At 43.1% G+C, this 21,638-nt stretch overlaps 1 protein-coding gene across 2 annotated transcripts in view; it reads right to left on the bottom strand.

Moving 5' to 3' along the window:
- The window catches only part of EIF2D (eukaryotic translation initiation factor 2D), a 68,971-nt gene that overhangs the window by 37,195 nt on the left and 10,138 nt on the right, over positions 1–21,638 (bottom strand). For both annotated transcript variants that reach the window (XM_056558007.1, XM_056558008.1), the window contains exons 3-7: positions 13,336–13,419; positions 10,026–10,116; positions 8,851–8,958; positions 7,439–7,668; positions 6,183–6,300 (exon numbers count right to left, since the gene is read on the bottom strand). In XM_056558007.1, the coding sequence (XP_056413982.1) occupies positions 6,183–6,300; positions 7,439–7,668; positions 8,851–8,958; positions 10,026–10,116; positions 13,336–13,419 (631 nt within the window). The remainder of the gene's footprint in view (positions 1–6,182; positions 6,301–7,438; positions 7,669–8,850; positions 8,959–10,025; positions 10,117–13,335; positions 13,420–21,638) is intronic.

Genomic DNA, 21,638 nt, shown 5'->3' with positions numbered 1-21,638 from the left:
ACAACGGGTCACTCCGTTGGACACCTTGCATCAGCAGTGGGATACCGAAGTCCAAGCCACGGATGCAGCAGCTGAGAGATGAGTGACAGGCGAGACTACTGTCCGGCAGATCGACAACAGGACCAATCCATGCCAACACAGGGACACTTCCACAGAGACCTCGCACTAGACGGGAGGATCCAGAGCCCTAGTCGTGGATGTGGCAGCCTGTAGAGGAGGGAATCATATTGTACGACGTGCCAGAACACCCCCCATGATGGGTGACCGGAGGACCTGACAGAGTGTCCTTAGCATTCGCCAGGAATGCAAAAAAAAAGTAAAAATAAAAACTCTTGCAAGGGCACCCGACCATTGTCTTGCCTCGGTAGGGAGGAACTAGAATTCGGAGGGACTAGAATTCGTCCGTGAGCACGTCGGGCATGACATGGCACTCAGTGGTAGACACTGAATATATCCCCGACAGATATACACGCCACGTTGGTGCGCATATGTTCCCTGACAGAGTGAGAACCCTGCAGAAAATAGATACGCCAGAGACATACCTCAACTGACAACGTAAATAGTCTAAAGCAGGCCACTGAAGGCATAAAGCAGCCCCCGATTTCGTGGCTAGAAAAGGGAACCTGCAGATATTAAACTGGTAAAAACAGATGTGACAGGCCAAGCTTGGTTGCCACAAGGGGGAGCTCAAAAAGCAATGAGAAATCCAGGGCACTATTCAATTGATGGTCACAAGAGGGCGCCAAATACCAAATGGTCTGAGTGACCAGTGGTGAAAATGTATTTTTTTTTTTTTTACTTTTACAGACAGCCCCCTGAGCCAGCCTCAGACTAGGAGAAGCACGGGGGGGACGACTTGTGGTAAGATGCAACACCCGGCCGCATGAACAGGGTACCGGCCGCACAGTCTGCGGCCATTACAGGAAGGGGGCTGGGGAACTGGCTGAAAGACGCGGCGGGTTCCTTCGCGGCTGCATGGGGAGAAGTAAGCAGGCTGGTGTGCCGGCCCATAAAGGACGCAGCCAGGACACTGTGCTTGGCCGCAAGGATGGAGTGAGCCTGGGACCGGAGCTGTAAGTCTCTGGTCAGTCTATAGGAGATAGGAATAAGTGGGCTGATGCGCCCGCACTAAGAAGGCGGACAGCGGCGTGGGACCAGAGACCCACTGCCTGCAGCTGTAGGTCTCCGGTCAGCCTAAGAAATAACGCAGTGGCCAGGACAATGCGTCTGGCCGCACAAGGTGGTAAGTGGGCAGCCGTGCGGGACCAGTAGTGAAGATAATGTGGCCAGGGCACTGTGCCTGGCCGCAATACATGTGGGCTAGAAATGCGTGGCCCGAAGAGGGGGGAGGGAAGATTCACTGGGCTGTCCCCACCAGAATGGTGCCAGAGGCCATGAGGGGCCCGGTCCAGCACAGCCACGTGTAATGGCGGCTGAGGAGCTGGGCACATGAGAGGACCCCTGGATCAGCAAGAAGGAGGGAGAGGGGGAAGGGGGGGTTGTAGTACATACTCAACCACGGCTCCATCTTCTTATACTCACCCTGAAGTTTTCAACCAGCTTATAGCCACGCTGCATCATAACAGGCTAAGATAGAGGGTCGAGCAGGGGCAAGTGCAGGACCTGGCGCTGGGTACAACCTCCAGGAGCTGGCGAGAAAGGATTTACAGTACATACTCTATGTTTGTGCCCATTTGTCACATATGGGGAAAAAGGAGGCGCCATGCTCCTGAACCACCATCTGAAAAAGGGAAACAAAAATGAAATAAAACACTAAATAAACATCCCTTACTAGAAAAAAAATAAAAAAATAAAAAATATATGGTCTGGGGAGCTCCCAGACCTGTGTCTTGCCTCCTACTGACACTAGCTAAAACTGATTACCTCACTTCCAGTGGGCGGGTATATCCTTCCAAGGAGGAGCTAACTTTTTTTCCTAGTGTCAGCGCCTCCTAGTGGCAAGAGCATATACCCATCAGTATAGGTGTCCCCCAATGAAGAGCGACTGAGAAACTAGTTATATGTTCACAATTAGAAAGTTTGTGGACATTTTATTGTATAAAAATATTTCACACTGTCATGCAACCACTAGAGGGCACATTATGAATATCAAAGCTTAAAGTGTCACATTTAAACAAACTTGAGGTGCCATGGAGACATGGGTCATGGTGCTGAGACCACCACCGATCAACAAAGTGGGGAGAAGCACTTAGCTAAGTAATTCTAACCCCATGGGTCTTTCAACAACCAGAGACAGGCCCCATAGTCTTTCTAAGGAACCTGTTTCCTGAAGCTATGAGATAGACGAGAAGAGAAGGGACTCGGCCAAGCTCTTTTCACCAGATGTTCTAATGATCAGTGGGGTCTTAGCACCTAGACCCCCAATTAAAACAACTGACACATCTCTATATCCTGTCAAAAGTTTATTTTTAGAACAACAATTTTTTTTAAATATCATTTTCTTTACATGATTGTGGGGGAAGCTGTCTTGCCTAAGCTGTTGTCCTGTGTATATAGGATACAGGAATCTTTCATAGATTTAGCCCTGTATCGGGCTGGCAGGGCCGGAGCAACTTCCCCCTTTTTTTTTTTTTTTTTTTTATAATGCCAGTGTGAGGTGCAGGAGCGGATGCAGACTTGCATGGGACGCAAGTCTGCACCTCACACCTTCGCTCAGGGTGTACAGAGTGGGCTCCTGACTCGAGCCCGCTCCATACTCCACAGCCCCCAGCTGATTTCAGTAGCTGGGGGCCACCGCAAATAGCCCGGCATGCGGCGATTGCCGTGGCCGTTATTAACCCTTTAGATCATCACTGTGAAAGTTGACAGTGGTGTCTAAAGGGATCTTTTAACCATCCCTGTTGGTCTAGTGGGGTGGATCGCCCCGACATCCAAAGATCCCACCCCCACCCCCCGCAGCGCGATCGTGGGGGGCGATACCCTGTGGAGGTAGCCGGAGGGCTTACCTCTGAATCCGTGGCTGCCCCCATAGATCTGCATTTGATCTGCCTTGAGCAGGCTCAACCAAATGAACACAGATCAATAGAGTTCAATAAAACTGCATTTATCTGTATGAGGAATCTAAAATGATTCCTCCTAAAAAAAGTGTATTAAAAAAAAAAAAAGTTTAATAAAAGTTTAAAAACACCCATTAACCACTTCCATATTAGAGGTACGTTCACACGGGCGGATTTATTTGCAGGTTTCCCGCTGCGTATTTGAAAGGGGGCGTCTCTTCTCTGCTGTCCGCAGCAGATTTTCCGTGGCGGAAAATCCGCCGCAGACCCTTCTGACTTCAATGGGGCTTGCGGCGGATTTTCCGCTGCGTAAATTCCGCCTCAGAAAATCTGCTGCGGAAGAGCCTGCCCCCTTTCAAATACGCAGCGGCAAACCCACAAATAAATCCGCCCGTGTGAACGTACCCTAAAGGTTCATATCACCCCCCTTTTCCATATAAAAATATGTAAACATAATAAAAATAAACATATTTGGTATTGGCGCGTGCATAATTCACTGAACTATTAAAAAATAAAATGTTATATGCCATACGGTAAATGGCGTTAACGTAAAAAAAAAAATTATTAAAACGTGACGGAAACTAAAATTTGGTATTGGTGTAATCAGGCCAACGTAAAGTAAAAAATAATATGTATTAATATGCATTTTTTTCAATTTCACCTCACAAATATTATTTTTTTTGTTTCAGAGCATAAGTTATGGAAAAATGAAAGGTGTCATTACAAAGTATACTTCCCTGCAAAAAACAAGCCTCATATGTGTCTGTAGATGGAAAAATAAGTGTTATGGCTATTATAGGCCGAGGAGGAAAAAATGAAAGTGCAGAAACTAATAAAGACCTTATTTTCATACTATTTTGGTTGAAATTATTTTACCAGGACAAGTGGATTTTCTTAAGGGACAAGTAGATTGTGTTCCGCATTAGTCCCTTGGACAAGTGTTTTTTTTTATTTTTATTCCCACACCCCTGATGTACTGTAAGGAGATGAAGATTAGAGCTACTCACGTGCCAAATATTTCACAAATATGTTTAATATGAAACCTTAACATACAATTTAACATTCTGGAAATATTTGGCAATGAGTAGCTCCTCTACTCCCTTTCCACAGTTTATGGACCGACAATGTTGCTGGATGTTTTAGACATAAATAATAATTTTTTTCTCTGGAACTCCACTTTAATATAGGAGACGTCAAGGCTTTTGCAAAGTTTATGGACTTTCTGTGAATGTGTACACTGCTTGAGCCGCACTCCAAGCAGAGCAGATCAGAAACGAATGGGAATCGAATTTAGCTGAACACTGAAGCCCATTTCTTTTAGCAATCGATGGGGATCTCAGTACAGGGACTCCCACCAATCAAAATTCCTCACACGTCATAACATGTTAACTGAATAGGACTGAGCTGCAGTACGACACAATGTCCAATACTGCACTGATTGCGCTGCAGCTTTTTAGATGGTACTACCTTCCTCTTGTTCTGTTAAAAGAGCTTTTTTTTTTTTAATTGATGAACTACTCTGTAAATAAGCCATTACAGTGGTCCCTCAACATACGATGGTAATTCGTTCCAAACGACCCATCGTTTGTCGAATCCATCGTATGTTGAGGGATCCGTGCAATGTAAAGTACAGTAACCCCCCGACCTACGATGGCCCCGACATATGATAAAATCGACATACGATGGCCTCTCAGAGGCCATCGCATGTCGATGTCAGCATCGACATACGATGCTTTTATATGTCGGGGCCATCGCATTAACTGCTATCCGACAGCGCAAAATGCTTAAGCTGTTGTCGGATAGCAGTTTAAGCATCCCTGGCAGGTTCGCTTACCTATTCCCGCTGCTCCGGGTCCACTTTGCGATCCTCCGGTGTCTTCTGCATCTTCACCAGGGTCCGGGCCTTATTTCCGGCGTCGTTATTACGTCACTACGCACGCCGCGCCGGCGCAGAAGCGTAATAACGTCACCAGAAAGCGAGGCCCGGACCCTGCAGAAGATGCGGAAGAAGCCGGAGGATCGCGAAGAAGACACCGGAGCAGCGGAACAGCATCGGGAGCCCCTGGGACAGCATTGGGAGCGGTGAGGACCTGGTCCGGAGCGACGGGGACAGGTGAGTATAACTTCCTATACTTTACATTGCACGGATCCCTCAACATACGATGGATTCGACAAACGATGGGTCGTTTGGAACGAATTACCATCGTATGTTGAGGGACCACTGTATAGGAAGCTGTACTCACCTGTCCCCGTTGCTCCGGACCAGGTCCTCACCGCTCCCGATGCTGTCCCAGGGGCTCCCGATGCTGTCCCGCTGCTCCGGTATCTTCTTCGCGATCCTCCGGTGTCTTGCGCATCTTCTGCAGGGTCCGGGCCTCGCTTTCTGGTGACGTTATTACGCTGCTGCGCCGGCGCCGACATATAACGACGCCGGAAAGCAAGGCCCGGACCCTGGAGAAGATGCGCAAGACACCGGAGGATCGCGAAGTGGACCCGGAGCAGTGGGAATAGGTGAGCGAACCTGCCAGGGATGCTTAAACTGCTATCCGACAGCAGCTTAAGCATTTTGCGCTGTCGGATAGCAGTTAATGCGATGGCCCCGACATATAAAAGCATCGTATGTCGATGCTGACATCGACATGCGATGGCCTCTGAGAGGCCATCATATGTCGATTTTATCATATGTCGGGGCCATCGTAGGTCGGGGGGTTACTGTAATATCATATTGGTGGGGTGCTAATCAGCTGTTTGTCAGAGCTACATCACTGTAACCCAATGGCCACTACACACATGTACAGAACTATCTGATTCCAGTATCTTGGTGGCTCTGGCAAACATATGATTGGTAGGGGTTATATTAAATGTAAACATAGGGAGCTAAAGGAGTACTATAGTGCAGGAAAATGCACCTCTCCCTTAGAGATACATGGAGGGAGCATGTCGGCCACCGCTTTCTGGGGAGAGCCAGGGTGCCATATAGGAGATTGTGGGGGGTCCCAGCAGTTGCTCCCCTTGCGATCAGACACTTCTCCTCTATCCTTTGGATAGGGTATACATTGGTCTACACGATAGTACTCCTTTAATGAAAATTCCTGGAAAACCCATTTAATGGTACTTAAGTTACGAATGTACCGAAGACACAACTGAAGTTAAAGCAAAACTCACCAACAGGAGAAAAGATAAGTCCGCAGGAAGGTGCTTGAAAGCAGAGGAAGGTCTGACTTCTTAATCTTGAACCGCAACGCATGGAAGAAGCACTGGTTTAATAAGTTGTCCATGGCTTCTATAGCATGACAAAAAGAGAAGACTAATTTAAGGCCTTCATCTTTCATATGTTACGCTTAAATATGTTTATTATGTTTCAACCATTTCATAACTTTCAAATGATACCAGGATGACTGTATGGCGTGCAGCGCTACATAAATGGTGTAACTTCCTGTTTCCATGTCTGTGTAGAGAAAGGCGGGGCTACATGTAAAGGTCTCCATACACTTATATAAAAGGTTAGCACAGAACAGCTGGCTCTCTAATGTGTATGGGTAACAGCAGGGGGTCCGCAGGGGTCCGAATCCTTTGTTTTTAATGGAACAGAAACTAGCTCATGTGTGCCTCTGCTTCATTAATTCTCTATGGAGCTCCTGGAGATAGTCAAGCACTGTACTTTGCTACCTTCCAGGAAATCTGACACTTATCCTGTGGTTAGGGGATAAGTACATTTCAATCAAATGGAAACCACACTTTCAACACAAGAAAATATACAGCAATATTGCCCCTCCCTGTGCACCCTGGATATAATATTGCCACTCATAGGCCCAGATTTATCAAAGAATGTCTATGGTAGAGCTATTCTCCCACTTTTATTTGGGTGGTGGGTTTGACTAACGTGCATCTTATTTATCAAGGAGGTGCAGCAGGATGATGAATTTTGCGCAGCTCTGCTGTGGTGGGAAGAGCTCTACCCCATACACTTTTTCTAGACGCTTGTGAGGGAGGGAAGTAGACACTTTCCCGGGTCCTGAATTTGGAAGGTTAGGTGTTTTTACTTAATTTCACAGAGCTACTGGGACATTCTATGAGTGAGTAAAAGATTGCCAAATGGTTCTCTCAGAGATTTGTGAAGGGGGCGTGGTGGGGTAATAGCATAGAGTCAGGCATGAAGGGGTTCAAAATATTAAAGAAATCCAAACATAATTTCTAATAAAGTGAATAGAAGTCTATATAGAAGATAAAAATGTATTCGATCACACCAAAATACCAGGCAACAATCCCCCCAAAAAGCTGCTCCCTGTTATAGGTTTTAGTCAAAGCAAAATTATTTTTGCTCCTTTTTCCTCAGCTCATCCGAGTGAGTAGGAGTAGGAAAGCCATGGTCACAATTTAAATATGATATATATGAACCAGGGAGGATGGGAAATGGTTACCTTGTGGAGATATGTCAGAGTCCTGCGTTTCTGTGCTTTCTTCCTCTGCTGCAATGTCTTCGCCCTCCTGAGGTGTATCCGCTGCTATTTCAGCCAGGCACAAGGTTTCCATTTGTGTTTCAGGTATGTGGGTGTCGTGGGAGACTAACTTTTCCTCCTGCTCTCCTTCAGGTGCGGCCTCCGTCTCCTTAGGACCAATGACTGGAGGGGCTGACTTGTCACCATAAGCCCTGCCATAACACGATAATGCTGAAAATAAGCCTATATATATATATATTTATATATAAGAGGGGACTTGGGGACCACAAGCCTCATTCACACCATTTTCATTTATCTTAACACTTTTTGAACATATGAAACTAGATACCTTTAGAGTGTAGCACAAATGACTGACAACTATATATTTAAGCTACTTTGATCTGTACATTTAGGGTCTATTCACACGTACAGTATTCTGCACAGATTTGATGCACAGGATTTTAAGCTGTATTCCGTTTACATTGAAATCTGCATCAGAAAATCCTGACCGTCTGCATCAAATCTGCGCAGAATACTGTACGTGTGAATAGACCATTAAAGGCCCCTTTCACACTACAGGTATCATCCTTTAAAAAACCTCCGTTATTACTCCCAGCAAAAAGTCCTGAAAATGGCAATTCATGTCAATGGGATTTTTTGAACATCCTTTTGCATCAGGCATGTCCGTTTTTACTAATGTCAGTTATGTTTGCCGGCACAAAAGACGGTGCATGCACTAATTTTTGGTCCGGCAAAAAAAATGGTGATAAAACCGGACATTAAAATTTAACATTGAAGTCTATGGGAACGGGATGTTCAAAAAAAAAAAAACATCCGTTATGAGTTAGTGTCAGGTTTTTTTAACATCCTTTTTTTGTACTGAGCATGCTCAGTACAGCTTTACAAAAAAAGGGTAAAAAACCTGTTAAAAATATAAAATAAATGGATGTAACTGGTAATAACGGATGGTAACGGATGAACAAAACCCATTAAAAATAACGGATGATGGTCATCAGTTATCATCCGTTATTACTAGTTATTGCATCTGTTTTTTTTCATCCGTTATTGTAAAATAACGACAGGAAAAAATACAGGATGATACCTGTAGTGCGAAAGGGGCCTAAGGGGTATTCAGAATTTAACTTATCTCCTACATGATATTTCAGAGGTGGGGAGGGACTTTGCTGTGAACTGAAAGTTAAAAAGCACAAGTACCAGAGGCAAGAAGAAGTGGAGAAAGAAGCATTTTTCTCTAAAAAGATACATTATAGCATTTCTTATATTCTCTTTTACTACTGCTTTGTTGAAAGTGCTGTGACTACGTATCACAAGTATATATTAAATATACAGAAAATAGATCCGAAACTAAACATTGTGCACATTTGTAGTCTTACCACAGCTGATCTTTGTACGTGTGCAAAATGTTGAAACCTTTGCCTTTCATTCCAGATGCCAACATCTCCTTTGTAGACATAGTGGCCACACCAATTGCTACAGGAGCCCTGCAAAAGAATAATACAAAATGTTCAAAATAACATTTTCAAAGTGTTTGAGATCAGTTGCGTTCTTAAGTGGATTTGAGGGGCCTGAATGTTAGAACCAGCCCATTATAAAAACTGCACTCCTCAAAGAAATCAAAATGACATTTAGGAATTTTATTAACCCGTTAGTTGCATCACCAAAATGAAAGCATTGTTAAATTAAGTTAAAAAATGTCAGATTTTCTTGCAGATATGCAATTTTGCTCAATTTTTTTCTGTAACATTGTGGGTGCTGACAGACAAATGCAACTCATTATTTATTCCCCTATTCCCCATATTTAGAAATATCCCATATGTGGCATTAGAGCATTACATGATACACTCATGCTAAGACGCAGAGGCCTTGGAGTCCCAAAATACTTTTGCAAGACAAACTGATGTTCTTATTGGGACCATTTTGGGGTGACACTTGATCACTTTTTATTCCATTTTTGGAATAGCAAGTTCTGCCATTGTATTTTATTTAGTTTTTTTCCTCATTCTCTATGCAGTACAAATGACATTGTTATTTTTAGTCAGCGGTTGGGTATGACTATGACGATACCTAATTCCTATACATTTTTTAATGGTTTTACAGCACAAAAATTTTTTTTGTTTAAAAAATAAATAAATAGAGTGTCGCATTTTCCAAGAGCTGTTACTTTCTTCTTTTTTTTCGTCAATGAAGCTCCAGAGCGGAATTCAGCTTTGAAAATACATCATGTGAATATGTGTTAAAAGTGCAATAAGGTTTACTAGTAAAGCCATTATTTCTGAGCTCAAGCAGCGCAGACACCCTTGCTGCACACTTCAGCAACTGACTGTAAAGCTCCAGCAGCAAACTGAGCTCTGTGCTTCGCATCCAGCAGGAAGACTCACTGTGCTGCAGCAGAGACATCCTTCTAGCACAGGTCAGGAAGGTGCAGAAGAGGTGACTGTACTGCTGGAGCTCATAAAAGAGAAACACTTTAGTTCTGCAAAATGGTTGATCAGTAAAGCATAGAGTACATGCTCGATTTCCCAACTGTAGTATACAGAATATACAATACCTGCTTCCCACTAAAATGACTGCACAAAGTGTACCCTTCTGTACTTCTGCAAGGCCTGTAGGTGGCACCACAACTCCAGGCAGCATCAGATCTGAGGGGAAGAAAAAACTAATATCAGCATATGAATCATTCCAATAGGAAACTTTCTCTTGACAATAACATCTATCGCAGTGTAGGGCGGGTCAAAGATTGAACCATTAGTTACTTCATTAAAGATGATTTTCACTTGCCATGCCTAGTAAACTAAATGTGTCATAGTCATTGAACACGTGTGATGGTGATCTCTTCAGCAGGTTTTCTATCTAAATGAAAAACAAGTCCAGGTAACTCTAGTTTTCAATGGAGGGTCACATGTGGATTTTTTTTTTGCATGGCATACCTGCCGCAGACCTATTGACCTTAATGGACTGTACATAAGTGAACAAGAGACCTATGCAGGGTCTCGGACTGTTATACCTACCTGCAGTCCGGAGCCCCGATCCTCCAAAAGTCCCCCTTCCAGCGCTGACTTGCTCTTTGAGGCGAGCCCACTTTTGAATATTTAAATGGGCACTGTCAGATACAAAAACTTTTGATATGTTGTAAAGCATGCAAAACCAATAGGTTTTGCAATTGCTTTCATTAGAAAAATTTTCAGTATTTCATACTGAAAAAGCCAGTCTAACAACTGCCCCGATTTCATACCAGCAAGCCACACCCCCTTTCTAATTGTCTCGGCAGCAAGTACTGCTGGGAAATGTAGTTTTAAAAAGGTGTGCAGGAGGAAAGAGCAGAAAGAAAAGGGAATATTTACCATGTATAGTGTGTGGCAATGCGTTTTATGTGGTAAAAACTTTCCTGCCCCCAGCGATGGTAAGTATATGAAGTTTGTAAGTTGCTCCCACTGCCCACGTACGTAGTCCCCTGGGGGGGGGGGGGGGGGGAGCTATAGTTACCTAGTCCCATAAGCTGTGATGTAATCACACCCACTTCGCGTCATTGTTGGCCCATGCCATCGCTCTGCGCCATCTGCTAAGGGACCAGAGCTTTAAAGCGAGCTGTCAATTACGCAGAGGGGGCATGATTACAGTGCAGGCGATGGGACTGGGTAAGTACAGCTCCCTGTCCAGGGGACTACTTACAGGGGCATCGGGGGAGGCTTACAAACTTTATGTCCTCCCTATCTCACTGGGCAGGAAGGTCACCCGGGGAAGGTGGGGTTTAACATGGTGCCACACATTATATATGGAAAAATCTGATGCTTGGTTCCCTTTAAAGGGGTTGCCCAGTGGAAACAATTCATTTACTATTGTCCTGAGGCTACCTACAAAACTAAAACACTCCTAAATAAAACTCACCTTCTGTTGCTCCCTTTTATCTTCCGTATAGGGGCGCATCTTCCAAGGCCAGTGACACAGCTTTCCCCCAATCTGCAGAGCATAGTATAGCATCTACAGCCAGGGGAAGTAACAGTGCCGCAGAACAATCATTGGCCGAGGCGGGAACCTCACGTTCACAGTTCTGGCCGGCTCCTCTGAAGCAGACTGTCAGTGGAGACCGGCCAGAGATGGGGCACCCCGATACCGTAGCTATGAGGGGCCGATGGAAGGCGAGTAAAAGTGTTTATTATTTTGTAGGCAGCCTGGGGACAATAGTAAATTAACTATTTTCACTGGACAACCGCTTTAATGACTTTTCCCAACCTAAGGATTTATGGCATATGCGCTGGGTGCTTGTGTGGAGCTCCCCCCACACCCGCAGACTTATACAGAGAGAGGGGTGCAAGCAAGCATGGCCATTTTGCTCCACCGTTCATACTGCTGTTTTTTTTCTTCCCACGATAATTCTGGACTCACCATAATAATAATTAACAAGTTTATTTTTTCTGTTGCAATCTGTGTGGACTGCATTGCTGTCCCACTCGAATAGTATATTTACAGAAATGCTTGTACATGGAAACATGTTAAATTTTCACCCTTAGGACACGTTCAAATCACATGGGTGGATTTTATGAAGATGTTTTGCTAGCATTGATTTCAATGGGTCAAAAGAAAACAGCAATAGTGACAGATTTGTGGATTTGCCGCAGATTCTTCAATGTCAATGGTAGAAAAATACCCTGACAATTTTTTTTATATTTTTTTTTACAGCAAATACACTGCTAAAAATCTGTACAAAATCACCCATGTTAACAGATTCTAAGGGTTCGGTCACACATGTGGATTTAATCGAGGGCTCTCAGCGGCAGATTTATGGCAGCGTAATTTCCGCTGCGAAAAATCTGCAGCAGACCCCAATGAAGTCAATGTAACCTGCTGTGGATTTTCCACAGCAAAAATTCTGCTGGTGATAGTCTGCTGCAGAGAGCCTGCCCAGACTGAAATTTTCGCCGGGAAACACACTCTCAGAATTAACCCCCGCGATCTCTCCTGCTCGCACCCAGTGTCATCTGTTGCACAGAGCAAACTCCGTGCCAGATGACTGGCGATGCAGGGGCCGGAGGGTTGTGATGTCACGGTCCCGCCCCCTCTTGATGTCACAGTCCCGCCCCCTTAATGCAAATCTATGGGAGGGGGCACGGTGACCGTCGCGCCCCCTCCCATAGACTTGCATTGAAGGGGCGAGGTGTGTCATCAGGATCCTCTGGCCCCTGCATAACCAGTCATCAGGCAAGGAGCAAAGCTCACTCCGTGTACCAGATGACAGGGGGTGCTGCAGGAGAGATCATGGGGGGTTCCCTTTGGATAGGGGATAAGATGTCTAGGGGTGGGGTACCCCTATAAGTGTGGTCTTCTGTAAGGCATGAGTCCATACACTGAGATGCGTTGCTTTTGTGTGATTTTAATAAACAGCGAATTCTAAAAATTTCCTGTGGAGCATTCATACCTCCCATATGATAAGCAGACCAAAGGCAAAAGTGGAGGCTCTTTTCCCATTTATTATTGTCTGCATAAAGCTATGGTAGAGACCAAGGGCTTGCCCTTGCATCTCCAGTATGATACAACACCTCAAGATTACTGCTAACCTGCATTCATAATACACATGCTTCATAGAGTTGTGCCTTTTTAAAGCTAATTTCTTCTAAAAATAGTGTCACCTCTGTGCTCAGGTTGTTTGTGGTATTATAACTTGGTTCCTTCAATTCAATGGAACTAAGCTGCAATACCACACACAACCCGAAAACAGGTGTGGTGTAGTTTTTTTAAGAAATTGGCTTGTCTATTTCTAATTCTAAATAAAAATCTGAAATGTCCCCTTTTCCGAATTACATTAATCCTGCATATTATGCTATGTTATTGTCGAGGGACATAAGAAAAGCCACATCCATTACCTGCTCCACCAGCCATTTTCTCAAGAACCTGTGGCCATGTGGTAAAAACTGGAAGAAGATCTGGGAAACTCCACAGAGTATACACTGTAAAAAGAGAAAACAAAAGACTTACTAGGTATGTAATGCTGGTGTGACGATATAGGTTGGACACCTAATATAATCAAATAGTTAGGAGGCTTGGATACTACATGTTCTGAGAGGTATTGGGATCTTGAGAATATCTAGAATGCTTCAAACTATTATTACTGCAGTATACAGAAATTCCTCTAACAGAAGACAATGAGACATCTGAATTTCAAAACATCCAATTCAATGTTACTCCAGGAGATAAGACGCTGTCAACGGTGCTTGGCAGTGGCCACTAGTGTCTCCTTTTTGACATAAAACACACAAGCCCAAATATTAGAAGACTGTACATTTACAGGAGAGCTAGTAAGTAGCTATTCAATGTGCATGGCTCACTTTAGCTAGTACTTTGCTGTATTATAGGAATTATGCTTTATTAAACAAGCTTTGTCTGTTTTTCATATTAAAGGGGTACTCCGGTGGAAAATTTTTTTTTAAATCAACTGGTGCCAAAAAGTAAAAAAAAATTGCATATTACTTCTATTAAAAAAAAAAAATCTTAATCCTTCCAGTACTTATCAGCTGCTGTATACTACAGAGGAAATTATTTTCTTATTGGATTTCTTTTCTGTCTGACCACAGTGCTCTCTGCTGACACCTCTGTCCATTTTAGGAACTGTTCCTGTATTATTCTAATTGTTACACACCCACACCGTTTATCTGGTGTAGGATTCTATTGTGGCACTTGTAGTCCGCTGCAGGCATCCTCCATTGTATGCATTTTTATGCTGGGGATCGCCCCTAGCAACGGACTACAAGGGCAGGATCTGCTCCCCCAGTATATATGCACAACTGCATTTGGGGTTGAGCACCTCCAGCCATTTGAGACCACGTCTTTGTTGTTGTTTAAATACTTGGAGGTGTGTAAACTCCATATGTTATGCTCCTTGAACATTTTCCAGGCAGCATTAAGGTAGCACCTGTGAGGCCATGCACCTATATCAGCTTGGGTGGGGCTTGTAGTCTGCCTCCCTCCTCCCATTATATGTGTGCTCAGTCACACTGGAGGGAACTGGGAGCAGGCTGTGAGTCGGCCTAATGCTGCTGTAAATGCGCACTGGCCCCTGGTTTTGCTTATCATGCACAGGTAGGTTAGTGTTAGGTCCCGTGCCATTTGAGAAACCTTTGCGTTGGTGTACGGGCTCTGGTGTGTCCTTCATATAAGGATATACTGCCTAATGTCTCAATTTTAACATCTGTGTTGAGGGATTAGCCAATGTCATTGTATACATCTACCACAGTAGTGCAACTAAATTTCTGTATCATTTTAGGAACTGTCCAGACCAGCATATGTTTGCTAAGGGGATTTTCTCCTGCTGTGTTCAGTTCCTGACACGGACAGAGGTGTCAGCAGAGAGCACTGTGGACAGTTTCACTAAAATATAAAATGTATTGCGATCGACTCATTTCCGCAGAATAACTCTATACTGCTTTATTAAGACATTACAGGGACTTAAACAGGATTTAGATAATTTTCGATGAATATTAGTCCTGGGCTGACGTGGGTCTAGAAACCTGAACTGACAGCATTATGGGGATCTATGATGTTTTCAGTTCTGTTAAGTAGACTCATGACTATATTAGGGAATGTCTGTAACCAATCTGAAAAAGTGGTTTTTGGGAAAAAATTAAATAAAATTGCACGGGCAAAAACAGACCCAAGAAAATAAAATCCATTATTCATGCCAAGATTTGACAGTGCTTCAAGTGGACCTGCTAGCAGAGTTCCCTTTAGCAAGACCCCAGGGTTATGCCTACCCTACCTGGTAAAAAAGACGAGATAGGCTTGGCTGAGCCTGGACTCCTACTGTGGGGAATGCCCCCTGGGCACTTAAGCCTCATTTACATATTAACACACAGACTTCTGCCAGCTCCTTTTTCAATGTATACCTACCGGGCCTGCTGTAATGACGTCACATACTCTGTACACGAGATGCCGCAGCCAGTCACTTGCCTCAGTGATCTCTTTCTGTATGTAAGGCACATGACCACGGTGCCTTGTGACTGGCTGCAGCGTCACCTGAACAATGTACATGACATCAGGCTTAGTGGAAGACAATGAAGTAGCAGCAAATTTAGGTGTGAGTAAAGGTTTTTTTTTCTCTTTTTTAACACTGCTTTCAAGTTGTACTTTTTTTTTTTCTTTAATTACAAAAAAAACCAACAACCTTTATGAGCCCTTCACATTGGCCAATGACAGGGAAAATGACATTTTCTATGAATGTTGGTAACTGATCACTGGCTAGGATCAGCTGACAAACAAGCAAAGTTCCTTTATCCAGACGATCAGTGTCTTCCCTCATTGTCCTCTTTGCATTTAATATAATGCATTAATAAACAGGCAGGAAGGGAGTGGCTGGGCTTTGTTAACACGACTTACTTAGTATATAGTGAAATCACATACACACCTCTATTTCCCAACTCTTAATTAATTAGCACAAATGTCACAACTGCTGTCACAGCTAGCCACCAAAATGCTACAACAACATAGCGTTACACTGAAGATCTACTGCTGATATTCCCTTTACGGATGCAATAAAGGATTAATAAACTAAATAGACTTATAACCTAAAATAATACAATAGGACTGTAAATGCAGGTTCATCAATTAGAATGATGTTCTTGTGAAGATTTCATTCTTTAGAGCTCCAACAGGGCATTACTATACATTTTTATCAAAGAAATGACAACAAAAAAGGGGTAGATTTGCAGAAAACACTATAGGAGCGGTACATTCAGCTATTAGACAAATACGATATTATATTTGTCTGACACACTACCTGCCAGTCCCTAGCTTAGTTGCTTGATGCCAAAACTTGAAAGCCCATTTACACTACACATATACGATCACAATTGTGTCAAAATAAAGACATTTGCACCCTGATCTGTACACGTTACCCATAGGGACATTTACAATAGATGTCAGTGTCCTCTCTGTTGGCTCTGAGAATCGGCCCGATAGGGAAGTCCATGAGATCCTCACCAATGGCTTTAAAACCATGACAGTGTATAAAGTCACCGGAAAACTCCATTTACTGGGTTATGTGTAAATAGGTCATGATGTATGCCATAATCCTTTCGCTAGTTCCCATGCACTTGAATTACATCAGCACTATTCAGTCATAGAAATCTATAGATTTCACAACATATAAAAGGTGATGTGTTTTGACAGGAAGGGTTTCCCGTCATGTATCTGTCCCTCAGCTACAACTCCCAGCCACATAAGCATTACTGGGCAGAGCATTAGCATATCAAAGCCAGGGGGCATCTTGTATGAATCAGGTACATTGCTCTGCTGTAACCACTCCTGTAAGCACTAACCTATCCTGGGGTATGTTTATTTCCACGTAATAAGCTCAGTTACATTTATACATCCAGCACAATTCTACCAATAATGCCCTGGAATATGAACTCAGAGACTCTGTTCCCAGAAGTAGCCTACCGCATTGCTCATTTCCTGGAGATAGGACAATTGGGGCTCTCCAGGAGGTCTGGAGCCTTTTGCTAGGAAACGCCTTATTATAAACTCGGGAGATGATGTCCGTCTAGGCTGCTGCAGGCTGGTCCGCAACCTGCTCAGAAACTATTCTATCAGTGACAGGCCGGACATCGAGGAAGAAGAGGATTGACTGTTTCATTCTCCCTTTCCCTTGTGTATTTTGTCTCAAAATAAAACTCCAGGCCTGTGATCTCCCCTCACTACCTCAACCCTCATGCCCTATTACAGTCTGTAATGTTTGACTTTGTTTCATAAAGTGTGTGGAAATGTTAGTGTAGCGTGTGGTATGATGTATATTGTAGAGACCCTTTTCTGTATGTTGTAATGTCATGCTATGTATGATTAATGTATTTATTTATTGTTTGTGTCGCTTCCTAGCCTCATACATATGTGTAATGACCTCTGATTGCTAATAAAGTTATCTTCAATCAAAAAACAGAAGGGATTGATCAGCAATTTCTTTTTTTTTTTTTTTTTTAGTTACAAAGAGGGACATAAACGATCATTCTATATTATAAGCAGCATAACACATTAAACTAAGGAGCGTAAGTGATTCAACAATGTTCATGTATGCAGTAGAAATAATAATAATCTAGAAAACAACAATTAACCAACCACACCTAATAATACAGGGGGGGGGGGTAAGGAGGAGAGATAGGTAAGAGGAGATATTACTAAGATAGATGGTAGCAGATAGAAAGTGAAGCACAGAAAACATTAAAACTTCACTTTTATTATATCACCATAAAATGTATAGACCATCAAAAAAACACATATAACAATTCTGGTGTTGTACCCAAATGTCGTACATCCAACCAGAGGAGACAAAAATTACACCTTTGTCATTCAGACCACTTTTGCTGCACCGCAACTATGATAAGTTGACCCTTTGCAGACTTACAGAAAAATGCACATATCCCCCGACCCAGCAGCAGTATAGTGTTTCAATATATACAGGATATATACAGGATGTCCTAGAATAAAGGATGGGTATAAGGGCGGGGTAGGTATGGGTAGGACCTGGGGTTAGCACGGGCTAGATATTAAGTGCCCCTGTGGCTATCCTAACCCTAGATGGTCACCCTACTCTAGGCCTAAACCTAGGCGGAGTGAACGCCCTGATAAGGGCGGCCCCGCTCCGGAACCTACCCTAGTATACCCTAGAGCGACCCTGTTTTAGAGACAAGTAGGAAGGTGGCTCTCTGTCTCACTGGGGCGCCCTATCTAACTCGGTGGACTGGGAGGATGCCCTAACATATATATATATATATATATATATATATAAAGTCAGATAATGTAGAGGATAAAATAGTGTATGTATCCCACTGAGATGTTATATTAAGTAATAGGTGCATACTATATACAGATAACGGATGAAGAGCTAATTGTGACCTAATAAAATATAATATTGGTCGGTGACTATAGCAGGATATATATCGCAGATCCCTGCAAACTGAGCCATATATCGGTATATATATCTATCATGGTGTCCCAGGTTTAAGTAGTTAAGTCTTAACAAGGTACAAGCACATTCGGATAGAGCAGAATTCCTGGCTGCTATAGACAACCCGTCCAAGAATCACAACCACACTTATATGACCTGGTGCATTCAGAGAAATGTCAAAGGCAATGTTATTCCAAAGCTCGCTACTCAATATAAACCAATAAATAAAGATTCACAATTGGTTGCCATGGGCAACTAAGATGACTCACAGCTCAGGATATATACCATACATGTGACTCTATGTGGCCCACTGGTCAGTACCACATGTATCCAAATGCAGAGTCACAAAGGAAACACATTAACAGATATAAGTATACACAGATAGGGCAGTGGGATATTTATCAGACCGCTGGAGGATCTAGGGAATGCAGTCCTCCGATCCTCACAATTAGCTCTTCATCCGTTATACTAGGTATACTAGGGTAGGTTCCGGAGTGGGGCCGCCCTTATCAGGGCGTTCACTCCGCCTAGGTTTAGGCCTAGAGTAGGGTGACCATCTAGGGGTAGGAGAGCCACAACTATGATAAGTTGACCCTTTGCAGACTTACAGAAAAATGCACAGATCCCCCGACCCAGCAGCAGTATAGTGTTTCAATATATACAGGATATATACAGGATGTCCTACAATAAAGGATGGGTATAAGGGCGGGGTAGGTATGGGTAGGACCTGGGGGTAGCACAGGCTAGATATTAAGTGCCCCTGTGGCTCTCCTAACCCTAGATGGTCACCCTACTCTAGGCCTAAACCTAGGCGGAGTGAACGCCCTGATAAGGGCGGCCCGCTCCGGAACCTACCCTAGTATACCCTAGAGCGACCCTGTTTTAGAGACAAGTAGGAAGGTGGCTCTCTGTCTCACTGGGGCGCCCTATCTAACTCGGTGGACTGGGAGGATGCCCTAACTTATATATCACTTAATATCTAGCCCGTGCTACCCCCAGGTCCTACCCATACCTACCCTGCCCTTATACCCATCCTTTATTGTAGGACATCCTGTATATATCCTGTATATATTGAAACACTATACTGCTGCTGGGTCGGGGGATCTGTGCATTTTTCTGTAAGTCTGCAAAGGGTCAACTTATCATTGTTGCGGTGCAGCAAAAGTGGTCTGAATGACCAAGGTGTAATTTTTGTCTCCTCTGGTTGGATGTACGACATTTGGGTACAACACCAGAATTGTTATATGTGTTTTTTTGATGGTCTATACATTTTATAGTGATATAATAAAAGTGAAGTTTTAATGTTTTCTGTGATTCACAATTCTGATTGGTACATAAAAAATATAATTTATCTGTTTCTGTGAATTCTAGTAGATAGAAAGGTAGGTGGCCTGAGTTGGCATAAAGTGTCCAATAAAGGCAATGAGTGCCATGCCATAGGCCCATTGTTTTATATCTTTGGCCGGCACCAACAGCTGATCGGCAGCACCCCACTAATCAGATATTGATGGCCTATCCTGAGGATATAAAATTATTAAGAAACTATTATACAATGTGTATTTGGTTTAAAAACAGGAAAACAGCCAGTAATAATGACATTTTTTCTCCTAGCATCACAGAAAACTTTCATGTGCATTAATGGTCAGCTTAGTGCTAAAGAACGCCTTTCTTTTTAGAAACGTGATTATTATGGCAATAAGAGAGTCCTACCATTCCTCCTTCTACTCATACTTCCCTGAGTTCACATGCAATGCTGACTTTTATATATACCTGAGTCCTATGTATCAGGCTGGTGCTGCATAACAACCATAAAAGAGCTTTGGTCATTGGGCAATGTATCCGCTGCTGACAGACTTTCCGGTATTATTATTTTGGCTGTATTGCCAGAGTAGACAATAACAAGGGTGACAGACAGCTTGACAGCAGTCCTCCAGTGCCATTCCTTATACCTGCCTGTCATAGTGTAAAACTACAGTATCTGGTGACTGGGATGGTCATGTTATTATGGACATCAGCATGTAAATTCGGCCTAAACAGGTGCCGCCTCCTCTGGGAATGACAGAGCTATAAATACACAACTGTAATTTCCTGTGGAGGAAGAGAGACATGATCCTTTACCAACCACTTAAGTCATTACTGTGCCCTATGGAAAAGATAAAGTCTACTTTTCTGGCTATGAGGAAATCAGAGATAATTCCACTCACATGGCCAGGATATACAGTATCTCACAACACTATTGTGTTCACTTTGTTTGTCACAAGGATTTGTGGCATCCATATCCCTTATGGGACACCCCTTTAAAATTAATAGGAAGGGGTATGTGGGGAGAACACTTTGTGCAATTCCCAAGCACTTCTATCAAAAGTAAGCAATCCAGAAGTAAACCCTGGCTGGACAGGCTACGCTACTTATCCTTGGTGAAAGTGCACTGGACTGAACATGCAGTACACTATTACAGATGGCATGTGAAGGAAGAAGGGGTTAAAGAGGTACTCTTCTGGAAAACTTTTTTATTTAATTTTTTTTTTTTTAAATCAACTGGTGCCAGAAAGTTAAACAGATTTGTAAATTACTTCTATTAAAAAATCTTAATCCTTCCAGTACCTATTAGCAGCTGAATACTACAGAGTAAATGATTTTCTTTTCGAAACACAGTGCTCTCTGCTGACATCACGAGCACAGTGCTCTCTGCTGACATCTCTGTCCATTTTAGGAACTGTCCAGAGCAGCACATGTTTTCTATGAGGATTTTCTCCTACTCTGGACAGTTCTTAAAATGGACAGAGATGTCAGCAGAGAGCACTGTGCTCGTGATGTCAGCAGAGAGCTCTGTGTTTCAAACGGAAAATAATTTCCACTGTAGTATTCAGCAGCTAATAAGTACTGGAAGGATTAAGATTTTTTAATAGAAGTAATTTCCAAATCTGTTTAACTTTCTGGCACCAGTTGATTAAAAAAATAAATAAATAAATTAACTTTTCCACTGGAGTACCCCTTTAACCCCTTAAGGACCCGGGGTTTTTGTCCGTTTTTACATTCTTGTTTTTTCCTTCCTTTTTTCATCATAACTCTTTCAATTTTGCACCTAAAAATCCATATCATGGCTTATTTTTTGCGCCACCAATTCTTTGTAATGACGTCAGTCATTTTACCCAAAAATCTAAGGCGAAACGGAAAAAAAAATCAATGAGAGACAAAATTGAAAAAAAAAAACGCCATTTAGTAAATTTTGGG

Source organism: Hyla sarda, chromosome 2 (genome assembly GCF_029499605.1).
Source record: "Hyla sarda isolate aHylSar1 chromosome 2, aHylSar1.hap1, whole genome shotgun sequence".
Classification (NCBI taxonomy): Eukaryota; Metazoa; Chordata; class Amphibia; order Anura; family Hylidae; genus Hyla; species Hyla sarda.
The sequence above is the reverse complement of the archived record's forward strand: the minus strand, read 5'-3'. Positions and strand labels throughout refer to the sequence as shown.